The 15,158-nt window shown below is 46.9% G+C and overlaps 1 protein-coding gene across 10 annotated transcripts in view; it reads right to left on the reverse strand.

The window, feature by feature from the left end:
- Tmem39b (transmembrane protein 39B) overlaps positions 1-15,158 on the reverse strand; it is a 43,626-nt gene that overhangs the window by 10,810 nt on the left and 17,658 nt on the right. The window contains exons 1-6 of one of the 10 annotated variants that reach the window (XM_028887670.2): positions 14,749-14,895; positions 11,387-11,513; positions 10,662-10,881; positions 10,222-10,303; positions 10,021-10,104; positions 9,567-9,721 (exon numbers count right to left, since the gene is read on the reverse strand). In XM_028887670.2, the coding sequence (XP_028743503.1) occupies positions 9,567-9,721; positions 10,021-10,104; positions 10,222-10,227 (245 nt within the window). In that variant the 5' untranslated portion in view covers positions 10,228-10,303; positions 10,662-10,881; positions 11,387-11,513; positions 14,749-14,895. Of the gene's footprint in view, positions 1-9,566; positions 9,722-10,020; positions 10,105-10,221; positions 10,304-10,661; positions 10,882-11,386; positions 11,514-14,201; positions 14,411-14,440; positions 14,496-14,587; positions 14,640-14,748; positions 14,897-15,158 lie in introns of those variants that run through there. The other 9 variants (XM_028887668.2, XM_037202965.1, XM_037202967.1 and 6 more) reach the window with 9 other exon arrangements.

Here is a 15,158-nt window from a genome sequence, read left to right on the forward strand (position 1 = left end):
CAAAAAAAAAAAAAAAAAAAAAAAAAAAAAAAAAAGGAGAAGAAAAACAAAACAAAATAACCCATCTCCAATCAATTAAAAGCATAATATGGGAGAAGGCATGGTGTGCCTTTAATCCCAGCACTCGGGAGGCAGAGGTAGACAGATCTCTGAGTTCGAGGCCAGCCTGGTCTACAGAGTGAGTTCCAGGACAGCCAGCACCACACTGAGAGACCCTGTGTCAAGAAAAGAAAAAACAAGGAAACAAAAAGAGATAAGATGGACATGATGGCAAGTGCCAGTAATTTCAGAACCTCAGAGGCTGAGCAGGAAGATCATGGATTCCAGGCTAGTCCACAAACAAACAAAATATAACACAATGCCACAAAACAGATCTAGGTTGCATAACTGGGCACATATGCAAGAGAATGCTCTTCACTTTGCAGAGAAGGCATGGGAACAAACACTTATCCTGTGTCTATTATGCCAGGTGCTGAAATGGACCCTTGAATAGGACACACATGTCCCCTATGCAGCACCCAAGCAAGGACAGGAAGAATTAGTCAATGGTCTTTGGAGTGTGTGGCTGGGACTATGAGGACAAACTACACAAGACCCACAACCTGAAAGAGCACAAAAATCTGCAGATTGAACTAGCCACAGGCTGAAATAATTTCGGAGACAGGGTCTATGTAACCCAGGCTTGGTCTCATCTTTAGTTTTTTATGTAGACTAGGCAATTTTCCAACTTAAGATCCTCCCGCCTCTGCCTCCTAAGTGCTCAGATTACAGGCATGTGCCACTAAGCTGGAAGAACTATTACATTTTTGCTGATGTGTACTATATACATAAGCCTATAATGGTTGTTGGCTTTTCTGTATTGGACATACATAGTTTTCACCCTTGGCATCTTTAAATAATAGTTATCAACTTTACTGGAGTTAGTAACTTTTTACATAGCATTTACCTAATCAGGTATTAAATCTAGATAAGGAGGTATACAGAAAAATGTATGCTATGACAGACAGGGCTTGAGCATCAATTTGGATTTCTGTAGGCTATCCTGGACATAATCCTACAGGGATGACAAGGAGGTAATATATTAGAAAAGTGAGCAAGGGTCAGAGAGACAGTTCAGTGAGTAAAGGTACTTGTCACCAAGACTGACAACCTGACTTCAATGCCTGGAACCCACGTGGTGGAGGAAAATACCAAATCCTATAAATGTCATAATCTCCACGTGTGCACCATGGAATGCATACACGTACACTCACACAAATAAGCATAATTAAAAAAAAAATTAAGATCCAGGTGTAGTGGCGCAGGCCTTTAATCCTAGCACTTGGAGAGGCAGAGGCAGGGATCTCTATGAGTTCAAAGCCAGCCTGATCTATAAAGTGAGTTCCAGGACAGCTAGGGCTACACAGAGAAACCCTATTTTGAAAAATTACACACACACACACACACATACAAACACACACACACACACATACACGAGTAATCAGAAATCAATAAAGAAGCAATCAGAGAAAAAACAAAAGAAACAAAAACAGGGCTGGAGAGATGGCTCAGAGGTTAAGAACACTGCAATTCCCAGCAACCACATGGTGGCTTACGACCATCTATAATGAGATCTCGTGCCCTCCTCTGGCCTGCAGGCATGCATGCAGATGGAACACTGTATACATAAATAAATCTTAAAAAAAAAAAAAAAGCCCAAAAAAACCAAAACCAAAACCAAAAAAACATGATTTCTAGAGAAGAGAGATCTCAAACTGCTGTAAGACAAATTTTAGGAACTCTCTAGGGGCAAATGAGAAGCACGAAGGCAGATATAAAAGGAAAACATGAGAGGAAATATAAGAGAAACAGATGATTAAACCATAAGGTCCGCTATCTAACAGATACAAGTTCCAGAGAGAACAGAAAAAAGAGAAAGTATCCCAGAGCTGAAGAAGTACTGACAGATGAATAATGAAAGGCTTCCATCAGACACTCATGAAATCTCAAGTAATCAAAAGACAGACTAGTCCCAAAAGCTCTTAGAAAAAAGTCATCTCCAGGGGACCTGGAAGCAAACTGGCATCAGCTGCCTCACAAGCCACACTGCACACTAGAGGAAAGGGACTTCGGATCCTGAGGAAATAGGAATGTGAACTTAGAAACCTACACTCAGACAAACCATCAATCAGGAAGCGTGTAGGAGCGCAGAGCGATAGCTCAGTTAGGAGTGCTTACTGCTCTTGAAGAGGACCAGGTTCAGTTCCTAGCACCCACATGGTAGCTCACAACCACCTGTCCATACAGTCCCAGGAGATCCAATGCCCTCTACTGGCCTCTGCAGGCTCCTGTACACATAAATTCATAGGCTCAAACACAGACATATAAATAAATGGAGGAAAAAAACAACAAAAAAGACTTTTACAAAAGGAGTAATGATAGAATAAAGACATTTTGGACACGCAAGGACATAAAATGCAGACACTCCCAGTCATTGCTAGGGCAATTACCTGATAATTCATTTGGCAAAATAAGAGAGAAATAGCCAGGCGGTGGTGGTGCACGCCTTTAATCCCAGCACTCGGGAGGCAGAGCCAGGTGGATCTCTGTGAGTTCAAGGCCAGCCTGGGCCTTGAAGAGTGAGTTCCAGGAAAGGTGCAGAGCTACACAGAGAAACCCTGTCTCGAAAAACAACAAAAAAAAAAAAAAAAAAAAAAAAAAGGGGAGAAATAAGGTATGGGACCTAAGAGAACACACAATTCAGGAGGGCAGCAAGAAAAGTCCCAGGCTGAGCTATATAGCAGGCCTACAGAGCAGCCACTCCGTTCTGGAGCAGGAGGATGGAGGTCCTACGGTGGGACATCTGGTGGGGGAGGGAATGGACTCCAGGTAACAGGCAGCATGCTTGAGAGACTGGATAAATATGAGGATATGATGACGAGTCATCTTTTCTTTTGTCAACAAGAAAAAGGCAACTACAAACTTCATTTAAGGATGTTATTATTTAAATATGAAGCACACTAAAATATGACATGACCTTAAGAAAGGGATAGAATTAGAGAGAAACTACTGACCCTGACACTTTTCATGAGGCCCAAAACCAGACTCAGGAGTTACAACAATGAATGGTGATTTTGTACACTTACTAAAACCACACTATTTAGTGGGGCTTCACTTTTATAATTAGCTTAAGTGTGGTTACGTAAGAGAATGTCAGAATCAACCTTGACAATATGAATGACTACAGTTGCCGGGCAGAGGAAACTAACAGGGGATGGGTAGATTCCTAATATTTCTTCCTTAAAACAATTTAATTTATGCACACTGTATGTGTATGTGAACATGTGCGTGTGTGCCTGCAGGTACTCCCAGTCAGGAAAAGGGAGTTGTGTCCCCTGGAGCTGGAGTTAATTTTCAGCCACATATGTGGGCGCTGGGAACCGAACTCCTGTCCTCAAGAAGAGGAATATGTGCTATGAACCACTGAGTCATCTCTCCAGCCTCAAAGGGTTCCCAATATTCTGATTCAAAACGCTATTGTTGATAGACTAAAAGACACTGTTTTACAATGTCTTGACATGGAAATCATGTTTTTGCACATGCTAGACATGAGTTGTACCATAGGGACTGGAGAGATGGCTCATCAGTTAGGAGAACTGACTGCTCTTGCAGAGGGCCCGGGTTCAATTCCCAGTACCACACGGCAGCTCACAACTATCTGCAACTCCTCTTCCAGGGGATCCAACACCCATAGCAAAACACCAATGCATGTAAAAAAAAGGTTGCACCACAGAGCAAAATATATTTATCAGTGACAAGATAACCAACTGGAGGGGGGAAGCTATCAAACATGGGAACAGTGGAGAAATGGGGAGAGGAGCGGGGAGCGACATCTGTCTACCACTGTAGGGAATCAGAGCACACGTGCTGGCATGCTGTGCCTGGTGTTAATCACCTATCCGGGAACACAGGAACCAGAAACAGTGATTACTCCTTGGAAGGGAAACAAGATGCCTGGGAGGCAGCAGCAGTCAGGGGTGGACTTTTGCAGTTTACGCTTTTACATCTTTTGACTTAAAAAAAGAGATTTAACTTTTATTTTATGAGTCTTCTGCCTATGTGTTACGGCTCTGCACCATACGCATGCAGTGCCTGAGGATGCCAGAAGAGGGCTTTCGGATCTTCTGCAACTGAAGCTGAGTTGTGAGTCACCACCATGTGGGTGCTGAGAATGGAACCCAGGGCCTCTGAAGAGCAGTCAGTGCTCTTAATTAGCTACATAGGGAGACCCTGTCTCAATTCCCCAAGCCCCAAAACCCAAACATTAGAAACAAACAACAACAACAAAAAAAACAAGCCAGGCGGTGGTTGCACACACCTTTAATCTCAGCACTCAGGAGGCAGAGGCAAGTAGATTTCTGTGAGTTTGAGAACAGCCTGGTCTACAGAGTGAGTTCCAGAACAGCCAAGGCTACACAGAGAAACCCTGTCTTGAAAACAAACAAAAAACCCAACTTTAATTATATGAATGCATTGGCTAATTATAAAATTACTAAATAAAAGTTTTAAGTATGCCGGGCGGTGGTGGCGCACGCCTTTAATCCCAGCACTCGGAAGGCAGAGCCAGGTGGATCTCTGTGAGTTCGAGGCCAGCCTGGGCTGCAGAGCAAGTTCCAGGACAGGCGCAAAGCTACAGAGAAACCCTGTCTCAAAAAAAAAAAAAAAAAAAAAAAAAAAAAGACTTAAATAAAAGTTTTAAGTAATAATCAAGGTACAGATATACTAATTTAAGTATTAAGACATGGAGGAACATGCCTTTAGTCCCATCGGAAAAGCAGAGGCAGGTGGAGCATTTTGAGTTTGACGCCAGCTTGGGATACACAATGAGTTCTGAGCTAGCTAGGGTTATACTGTGAGACTCTACCTCAAATAAATGAATAAAGCATAAAACTAAAAAATATATAAAACTGTAAGTAAAAGAGATGTGTTTGTTGGTTGATTTTTTTGTTTGTTTGTTTGTTTTTGAGACAAGGTCTTTCTTTGTAGCCCTGGCTGTCCCAGAACTCATTCTGTAGACCAGGCTGCACTGAACTCACAGAGATCCGCCTGCCTCTGCCTCCTGAGTGCTGGGATTAAAAGTGGGCACCACCATTGCCCAGTTGTTTTGTTTTTAATTATTTACTTTTATTTTATTTTTTGTGCATTTGTGTTTTGCCTGTGAAGGTGTCCGGTGCCTTAGAACTGGAGTTATAGACAGCTGTGAGCTGCTATGTGAGTGCTAGGCATTGAACCTGGGTCCTCGGGAAGAATAGTCAGTGTTCTTAACTGCTGAGCCATCTCTCCAGCCCATACCCCCACTTTTTAAGACAAAGTCTCATTATGTAGCTCTGGCTGTCCTTGAACTATGCAGATAAGGATGGCCTCAAACTCAGAGATCTGCCTGTCTCCCAAGTGCTGGGTAAAGGCCTGTATCACTATGCCTAGCTTTTTTTGCAGGGAGGGAGCGGACGGACGGACGGACGGACACACACACACACACACACACACACACACACACACACACACACACACACACGGTGTCATCTAGCCCAAGCTAACCACTCTGCTACGTAGCTGGTAAAAACCTTGAATTCTCAACTCTCCTGCCTCCTGAGCAGAGGGATTATAGGAATGTGCCATGACTCCCAGCTAAGAGACTTGTTTTGCCACGTTGTGGTGGTGCAGATCTTTAGCCTCAACGCTCTGGAGGAGAGGCAGATGGAGCTCTGTGAGTTCAAGGCCAGCCTGGTTTACAGAGTCAGTTCCAGGACACCCAGGGCTACACAGTGAAATTCTGTCTTTATTTTATAGCATGGAACTAGAAACCTGAATGATGGGATGGGAGGTTGTAGTATCATTTTATTATATTAACTTATTTAGTAGAAGTAGGGGTGAGCGGGGAGGGAGGCATGCCACACATAGCATACCTGTGCAAGCCAGAGGACAACCTGAAGGAGCTGGTGCTCTCCTTACACCATGTGGCTCCCAGGGTGTCAGGGGAACACCTTTACTCACTAAGCATCTCATTGGCCCAGTTTGTTAAAATTGGTAACAAATGTAGAGAAAATGCTCTTTGTGCAGTGGTTCTGACCTCTAGGAATCTGTTGTGCAGTAATACTGAAGGTGCACAGAAGTGTGTGTACTTGTCACAAGGAAAAGACACTCTCAAACTGTAAGTGCAGACAAACCAAACTGTGAAAACGCCAGGGCAATGCCGAGGTGGCTCAGCACCAAAGCACCCCAAGTTTGGTCCCAGGAACCCACACAGCGGAAGGAGAGAACCAACTCATGCCACTTATCCTCTGGCAGGTCCTGTACACTGCGGCACGCATATATACCACTTTCCACATGCAAAGAGATAGAATCGTTTTTTTTTTTTTTTTCTTTTTTAAGAAACAGGGTCTCTCCTGCCAGGAGGTAGTGGAACATACCTTTAGTCCCAGCACTCAGGAAGCAGAGGCAGGCGAATCTCTGAGTTTGAGGCCAGCCTGGTCTACAGAGTGAGTTCCAGGACAGCTGGGCTACAAGAGAGAAAACATCATCTTGAAAAACCAAAATAAGTAAAAAGAAAGGAGGAAGGAAGGAAGAAATGAAACAGGGTTTTACTGTATAGCTGTTACTGGTCTGGTCCTCAATATATAAACCAGGGTGGTCTCAAATTCACAGAAACCCACCTGCGTCTGCCTCTAGCATGCTAGGATTAAAGTCATGAACCTTCACATTCAGCTAATAAAATATGACTGAAAAAAAAAAAAGTAAGCTGGGGGCTGGAGAGACGGCTCAGAGGTTAAGAGCACTGCTTGTTCTTCCAAAGGTCTTGAGTTCAATTCCCAACAACCACATGGTGGCTCACAACCATCTGTAATGAGATCTGGTGCCCTCTTCTGGCCTGCAGGGATATGTGCAGACAGAACACTGTATACATAATAAATAAATAAATCTTTGAAAAAAAAAAAAAAAAAAAAAAAGTAAGCTGGGCGGTAGTGGTTGCACACCCACCTTTAATCCCAGCACTTGGGAGTAAGAGGCAGGCAGATCTCTGAGTTCAAGGCCAGCCTGGTCTACAGAGCGAAATCCAGGACAGCGAGGGCTACACAGAGAAACTCTGTCTGGAAAAAACAAACAAACAAACAAAAGTATATACCATGAAATGCATAGTATGAGGCTATTCTTATATCTATTGTCATGAAAAAATACCTAAGTTATATGGTTATTAAAAAATCCCAGTAAGCACAAATGTGTAACAACTCAGATATCCACTAAAGGTATTATCTTCATATCCCATAAATTCAGCTATCCATAATACATTAACGAAACACAGGAGTGCTTCAAGGAAAAATGAAAAGAAATAAAAGGAAGCTGGGCGGTGGTAGCGCATGCCTTTAATCCCAGCACTCAGGAGGCAGATGCAGGTGAATCTCTGTGAGTTCGAGGCCAGCCTGGTCTACAGAGCAAGATCCAGGACAGGCTCCAAAACTACACAGAGAAACGCTGTCTCAAAAAAAAAAAAGAAAAAAAAAAAAAAAAAAGAGAGAGACAGGTGTCAGTCACATAATTAAAATCTAGAAGTAATAGAGTGCCTGCCTGCCTAGCATACAGGAAGTTCTGGGTCATGGTCCCCAGCACCACATATACGGGGGGTACAATGGCAAAAACCTGTAATTCAGCACTCCTGAGGTGAAGGGAGGAGGGTTAGCCTCAAGATTAGCCTTGGCTACATATCAAATTCAAGGCCAGGCTAGGATATAAAAACCTCTCTTTTGGGGTCTGGGGTGATAGCTCAGTGGTTAAGAACACTTGTTACTCTTCGCAGAGGACTTGGGTTCAGTTTCTAGCACCTACATGGCAGTTCATAACTGTCATAACTCCAATGCCAAAGGATCTGACAGCATCTTCTTGCCTCCAAAGACTCTTCATGCACATATATGTACATGTGGTCCAAACACTCATACACATAAAGGTTTGTGTATGTGTGTATGTATATGTGTGTATGTGTGTGTGTGTCTTTTTGTTTTACTTCCCCCGCCCCCAAACAGGGTTTCTCTGTAGAGCCCTGGCTATTGTAGAATATTCCTTTACACAGTGTGGAGAGAGTCACTGCAATTGGTTTAATAAAAAGCTAAATGGCTAATAGATAGGCAGGAGGTATAGGTGGGACTTCTGGACAGAGAGAGCTCTGGGAAGAAGAAGGTAAGAGTTGTCAGCTGTACACAGAGGAGAGGTAAAAGCCATGAGCCATGTGGCAACACGTAGATGAACAGAAATGAGTTAATTTAAGTTATAAGAGCTAATGGAACAAGCCTAAGCTATAGGCTGAGCTTTTATAGTTAGTAAGTCTCTGTGTAACTTTTTGTGAGCTGACGGTCCTAAGAATAATCTGTCTACACTTGGCTGCCCTGGATCTCGCGCTGTAGACCAGGCTGGCCTTGAAGTTACAGAGATCCACCTGCCTCTACCTCCCAAATGCTGGGATTAATGTCATGCACCAACACCACCTGGCTGATAAATACCTTTTTTGTTTGTTTGTTTTTTTCAAGATAGGGTTTCTCTGTGTACCTTTGGCACCTTTCCTGGAACTCACTCTGTAGCCCAGGCTGGCCTCGAACTCACAGAGATCCACCTGCCTCTGCCTCCCAAGTGCTGATAAATACCTTTTAAACTCACAAAAACCCTACTTATAAGCAGGTGTGACAGGGCACCCACACCAGCATGTTCTTAGTTCTGCAGGGTAGGGAAGTGAAGGATCCAACTCTAAAAGCTTTCCAAGAGCCAGAACTGGCCCATTCTGAGGAAGTCCATGGACCAGAAATGATAAGGTTAGGAAGTAACTGTTAATGCCCAGGAAGCCAGGAGACTGATTCAGGACTAGAAAAGGGCAGTTCTGGGCTCTTCCCGGCTACCATCTCTCCATCTTGAACAACTGAGTTTGTGGTGGGGCAGGCTAGTGAGCTCAGCAGAGACTGAGACGAACATGCATGTGCATGTGCAGACACGTATACACCCAGGCATGTTGCACACACAGACACTCAGAGACATGTAAACAAAGACATGGAGCAGCCTCAAGACATTTCATAAACACTGAGGGGAGGGAGAGAGGCGAAAGGGGAGGAGGAGGGGAGCAATACAGAGAGAATAGGAACTCAAAAAAAAAAAAAGAAAAAGAAAAAGAAAAAACCAACAAAAAAAAAAACAAAAAACAAAAACAAAACCAACAAAAACCATAGAGAAAGGAAAGGAAGACAGAGAGACAAAGCAGCCCCATCATTCCCATTTGTAAATGTTCCCTTGGGTATTCATTAGAGCTGAATCCCATTCCAACCTCCCAACAGTAGAGGTGGGTAGCTTATACCACTTCAATTTCTTCTGAAAAAAAAAAAAAAAAGGCTAACCACCCTGCTCTCAGGAGATGTCACCAGACGCTGAGAGAGGTTACTGTTGCTGCCTGCCCGTGAGTCTTCCAGGTACAGAGGCCTGATGACCCAGCCATACAAAGGACAGATTCAAGCATCTGGTGCTAGGCACCGAGGGCTGAGGTGAGGGGTACTCACGGATAGCAGAGGAACAGGAGGTTCAGGAAGGAGTAGGTCCTGAAGAGGTGGATGAGGGACCGGCACAGACTCCAGCCTGTTGCCGTGAGAACGGTGAAGCGGGTGAGGAACAGCAGGATGGAGCGAAAGAGGGAGACCTTCCCCCTCTGAGAAGCCTGGGTCGGGGGAGATACGACAGGACAGGGCCTTGGATGGAGGTCACAGGAGCTAGGCCCAAACCCCACCAAACATGGCCGATAATGCCACCCAGGGAAGGTGCACTGCACGCTGGGAAGAGCCCAATAAGGTCAGTCTTTCTGAGCCCAGTGGACTGGGAGAGCCAATCAACATTCAAGTAAGTCCACAAGGAGCTCAAAGGAAATGCCTTAGGACTTAGGGTTAGGTGTCATCTTTTGGTAGCCCAGGGGAAAAAGGGAGTCCCAAAGTCCCTGGCCAGCCTCTAGGACCCAATCACCTCCTTCACGATGGACCCAATGAAGCGGCGGCCCAGAACAATGGTGGTCACCATCAGCAAGTTGAAGTCGATCAGGTGGAAGTTCTGTCAGGGCAGAGGCCTGGGGGTCAAAAGGGCCCCTTGGCCATACATAGGCTTTTCTTATCCCCATCGCCTCCCACTGCCCAGTCCTTTCCACAGAGACTGTCCCCATTCTCTGACCTTCATTGGCCTCCAGCTGACTCAGGCCAGGAAATTACCTAGAGGAGTAGAACAGGACCCAGAGAAGGGAGTGGGACAGTCCCTGAGGATAAGAGAGTGGCGTGTGAGCACTTTTGCTCTAACACCCATGTTCCTGAACCTCCTCTTCTGTCTAGAGTTCTTTCCACCCCTGGAACATTCATACATTCCCATGACTCATCTCTCAGACAGGCCTTAGGATCCAGTCTGCGTCAGATGAACTCTGCTATCCTTACAAGCCCAGTACAGTCCTAAGCACACTAGAAATAGTTAAGAACCATCAATTCTGTTCCATCATGCCCAGTATGGAGCCAGGTATGTAGTGGGTACATACTGGTGCTTGGTAAGCTATGCTAAATTCAAATCAAGCAACACACACACACACACACACACACACACAGGGACCCTGATGGAGCACCTACCAGGGAGGTGTGGGAGGGTGGGTGTGAGGGTGGGTACCACCAGACTGTCTTATAGATGTTGATGTAGTGCACGAACAGGGCTATGAGCTGGCAGAAGAAGAGCTGGAGCTCAAAGAGAATGCTGGCCTGGACCGGCAGCTCGGGGATCTTGCAGTGCTGAAGAGGTACAACTGTCTGGGTGGCCAGCGGAGGGCTGGAGAGGCCCGTCCCAGAACTGGTCCTGGAGGTGGAGAGCAGTAATGTCAGGGGCAACGTCCCAGTACCCTGGGAACCTGATTGGGAAAGCTTCTGGAGCACAGGACTGGGGGTTCCATCAGCTCACAGGGATGGGGCCCTTCTCTGCTTGCTTGGTAGACAAAAGGAGCAGAGAAAAGAGCCTTTCCTCTCCTGACTTTATTCAGGTCCCCCACGCTTCCCAGAAGGGAATTATTAAGCTTGCTTTACAGATTAGGAAAAGGAGGTTCATAGGCAAATGGCAACCTGTGCAAGCCATCCATCAGTCCATCAGGCGTAGAACCCAACTGGAACCAAGGGCTGCGGCTTGCTCTGCCCAATCTCATGGGATCTCTCCAAGTGAACACCCTCAGAGCTTGCTCTGGTTTTTGAGGCCACTCAGTCTCCTCTAACTCCACCTGGCACATAGGATAGTAGATCCTAACATCCAGTAAGGGACACCGGCATGCACACTGCCACAGGAAGGAATGAGAGACACAGAGGCAGCTCACCTGGTTCGGGAACGGACGCTGGTCACAGACGCACTGGAAGTATGGCCTCCACCGGAGGCCCCTGAAGATCCTGGCTCACAGAGTGGATTTCGACAGTAAGATGTCCTGTTGGGCCCTCTTCGTCCTCCTGCAGAGCAGATATCCAGGATGACAGCAATGCTGTCTTGGTTAACTGCTATTTCACTTCCTTCCTTCCGTTCTTTCCTTCCTTTTCTTCTGTTTGAGTTTTGAGTTCTAGAAGCCTGGCTTTCCTGGCTGGAACTTGCTATGTGGAAGAGGCTAGCCTTGAGCTTACATATTTCATTTTCTTCTTCAAACCTCACAGGGGCTGACAGAGCAGATCCTGCCTAGACTTTACCCCCTGCTATTCTCTGCCCTGGGTTGTGTCCCCACCCTGTGCTCTAGCCATCATGACCCTTCTCTGCCCAGTAAGTCCTCTCTTGTATTTACTGTACCTGTGTCTGGTGAGCTCCTCCTGACTGCCCTTCTCTATTTATTTTCTTCTTCTAGTGGAGATTTCCCATCTTTATTTTACTTGTTATTACCATGGGTGAGAGAGAGTGCACACCACATCGTGCACACAGAGGTCAGAAGTAACGTTGGGTTCTAGGGATTGAACTCAGGTCAGCAGGTCAGTTCTCTACCTGCTGTTCTGATTACTTTAAAAAACAGGACCTCTCAGCCGGGCAGCGGTGGCACACGCCTTTAATCCCAGCACTCGGGAGGCAGAGGCAGGCGGATTTCTGTGAATTTGAAGCCAGCCTGGTCTACAGAGTGAGTTCCAGGACAGGCACCAAAGCTACACAGAAACCCTGTCTTGAAAAACCAAACAAAACCCAGGCCCTCTCACTGGCCGGGGACTCACCAATCAGGTTAGCTGGCCAGTGAGCCCCAGGGACCTACTGGTCTCAGTCTCTACAGTGCGAGGATTACAAGCTTATGCCGCCATATTCAACTTCTTTAAATGGATTCTGGGGATCAAACTCAGGTCCTTGTGCTTGAGTGTCAACTACATTACACACTAGGCTGTCGTCACAACCTCTTTTTTTATTCACTTCTTCTTGAAATGCTATGTTTGGAACCCAGGGCTTTGAACATGCTAAGCACATGCTCCACCACTAAGCCTCACCAGCAGCCTTACTGACATTATTTTGTGCTCATGCATGTATACGTGTGTGTGTGTGTGTGTGTGTGTGTGTGTGTGTGTGAAGGACAGAAATTTATGGCCAGTATCTTTTTCATTTTGTTTTGTTTTTGTTGTTGGGTTGTTTGTTTGTTTCGTTTTTGGTTTTTCAAGACAGGTTTTTTTCTGAGTAGCCCTGGCTGTCCTGGAACTCACTTTGTAGACCAGGCTGGCCTTGAACTCACAGAGATCCACCTGCCTCTGCCCCTGCCTCCTGAGTGCTGGGGTCAAAGGTGCTCACCACCACTGCCCACCCAGTGTCTTTTTGATTGTGCTCCACTTTGTGTAGCAAGATCGGGTCTCCTGCTGAACTCCGAGCTCATCATTTCACTAACCAGTTTGCCCCAGGGATCCATTTTTGCCTCCCAAGTGCTGAGATTGATTACAGGTGGGTTGCCACACAAGTGCTGAGATTGATTACAGGTGCGTTGCCACACCTGCCCAGCCAGATAGGTGCTGGAGACCCAGCTCTGATCCTCACACTGGCCAGGAGCACTTCAGCCTCTGAGCCTTCCCATCCCCCAACTGCCATTATGAAACAGCTGCCCTCATTACTCTCTTTTCTTATTTTTAGTTTTTTCCCCACAGTTCACTCTACAAAATTATCTTTTTAAAAAATTTTTTTCTAAAATTTATTTTCTGTGTATGAATATTTTGCCTGCATGTATGTATGTGCACCACGTGTGCCCAGTGGGTGCAGAAGTCAGAAGAGGGCTTCGGATCCCTGGAGCCTGAACTAGGGATAGCTGTGAGGCACAGTGTGGGTGCTAGGAATTGAACCGAGGCTGTCTGCAGGAGTAACAAACACTCGAAACTGCAATCTCTCCAGTACCTCTGAAATTATCTTATTTGTTAACATGTTTACTGTCTCTTCCACTGAAATGGAATGTCGGTAAATTAATTTTTTTTAAAGCAACTCACTATGTATGTAGCACAGGGCAGCCTTAAACTCACAATCCACCTGCCTCAGCCTCCCAAGTGCTAGGATTACAGGCGTGTGCAACCAGACAGTGCATGTCTCTGTCAGGGCTGTTTCCTTTACTGCAGTTCACTGGGGTATATATTGATAAGTGAATAGGTCCAGTGAGGTAGTATTTTCAGATGAGTAAACTGAGTTTACAGGATGCAAGAGACAGTAAGTGGGAGGCTCTGAGTCATGAGCTCCTCAGCTCTGGTATTTGCTGCATTATCTGGATATGAGTCTCCAGAAATTTACAATCTAGTCAGCTTTGAGACAAGCTTTTCCTCCAGGACTTTGAGATCTAACTCAAGGACCCAGGGCCTGAGCTTCACATCAAGATGGCTTCTGGGACAGCGCCGTGGTTGTGAATCCAAAACTTATGATTTTACAATGCTATATCCCTGAGCTTAGTGGACCCTGCACTTGGCTCCCAAAACTCTTCATCGAAGTCACAACCTGTTCACCTTCCTCATGACGACACGGTAGCCTCCATTCATACACAGTGTGCTCAGGCTTTCCAAGCTCGGAGGGTTTTCTGACAGATCTTCAAAATGTGCATGTCCAAAGCTCTGACCTCACCAAGCCCCCAGACCGGAAGCTTTGTTCATACACTGTTATATTTGGCTTGGAAAACCCCACACAGCCCAGGAACTCTGCCCACGCCCACTCACTTTTAGAAGCTCTGCACCCACATCAAGTCCTCGGCCCAGAAACGCCGACCACACACCACTGTCACCCCAAAGACCGCGCCCACAAGCCAGGCAAAGCTCTCTAGGACTAGAAAGTTGGCTCAGAATGGGCTCCCTTGGTGGGCTAGGTCTCCCTCCTGTCCCTCCGCCCTCAGTGTTTTAAAAACCCTGTAGTCAGAAGGGTCTCTGCCACACCGGCGCCCACAGACCAGAAGCCGTACCCTTAGTTGGCAGCCCCACGCACCAGGGGGCCCTGCCCCCATTTCCAGCCGAGAGGAGTGCGTTGTCGTCACCCCCCTCTTTGTCCCCCACCACCACCACCGAAGCCCAAGCCCCTCCGGGCCTTCTGTTTTGGAAGCTCCACCCACCACGCAGTGGCCCGCCCCCTCAGCACCGGAGGGGCGGGGTCCCGTCTGCGCCGCGTCCCTTCCCTTCCCCCTCCCCGCGGCTCCGGTCCGCGTGGGGCGACGGTTAGCAGCCGAGCCGCCCCTATCCCGCGGCCCCGGCGAGCCCAGTCAGCTCTGCTCACCCATCTCCTTCCCCCGGCGCTCTCCGTTCGCCGCCGCAGCTCCTGCGGGCAATATGTCGGAGCCGACGGCGGCCGGAGAGGACTAACCGCCGCAGCCTAGGCCGGGTATCAGCGGCGCGCTCCCGCCAGCTGCGCAATTTGCATACTAGGCGGGCTAGGAGCCGGGAACGCGCTTCTTAAAGGGGCCGTCGGATGAAAGGCTGTGCTTGTGCTCTTTGTCTAGCCTTCCCACGCCTTTCCTGCCACCGCTGATAAAGAGATTCTGGAGGCGCGGACCCACCTCCTGTGTTTCTCCCCGTTTCTGTTCAGGCTGGAGGGGTACACCAGAGCGGCCTTCCCGCCGATGCGGATTCCTACCCTTGAGCTGCTCAATCACCTCAAACTCATCGTGTCCCAAACTGAGCTTTCAT

This window comes from Peromyscus leucopus, chromosome 2 (assembly GCF_004664715.2).
Source record: "Peromyscus leucopus breed LL Stock chromosome 2, UCI_PerLeu_2.1, whole genome shotgun sequence".
NCBI classification, from domain to species: Eukaryota; Metazoa; Chordata; class Mammalia; order Rodentia; family Cricetidae; genus Peromyscus; species Peromyscus leucopus.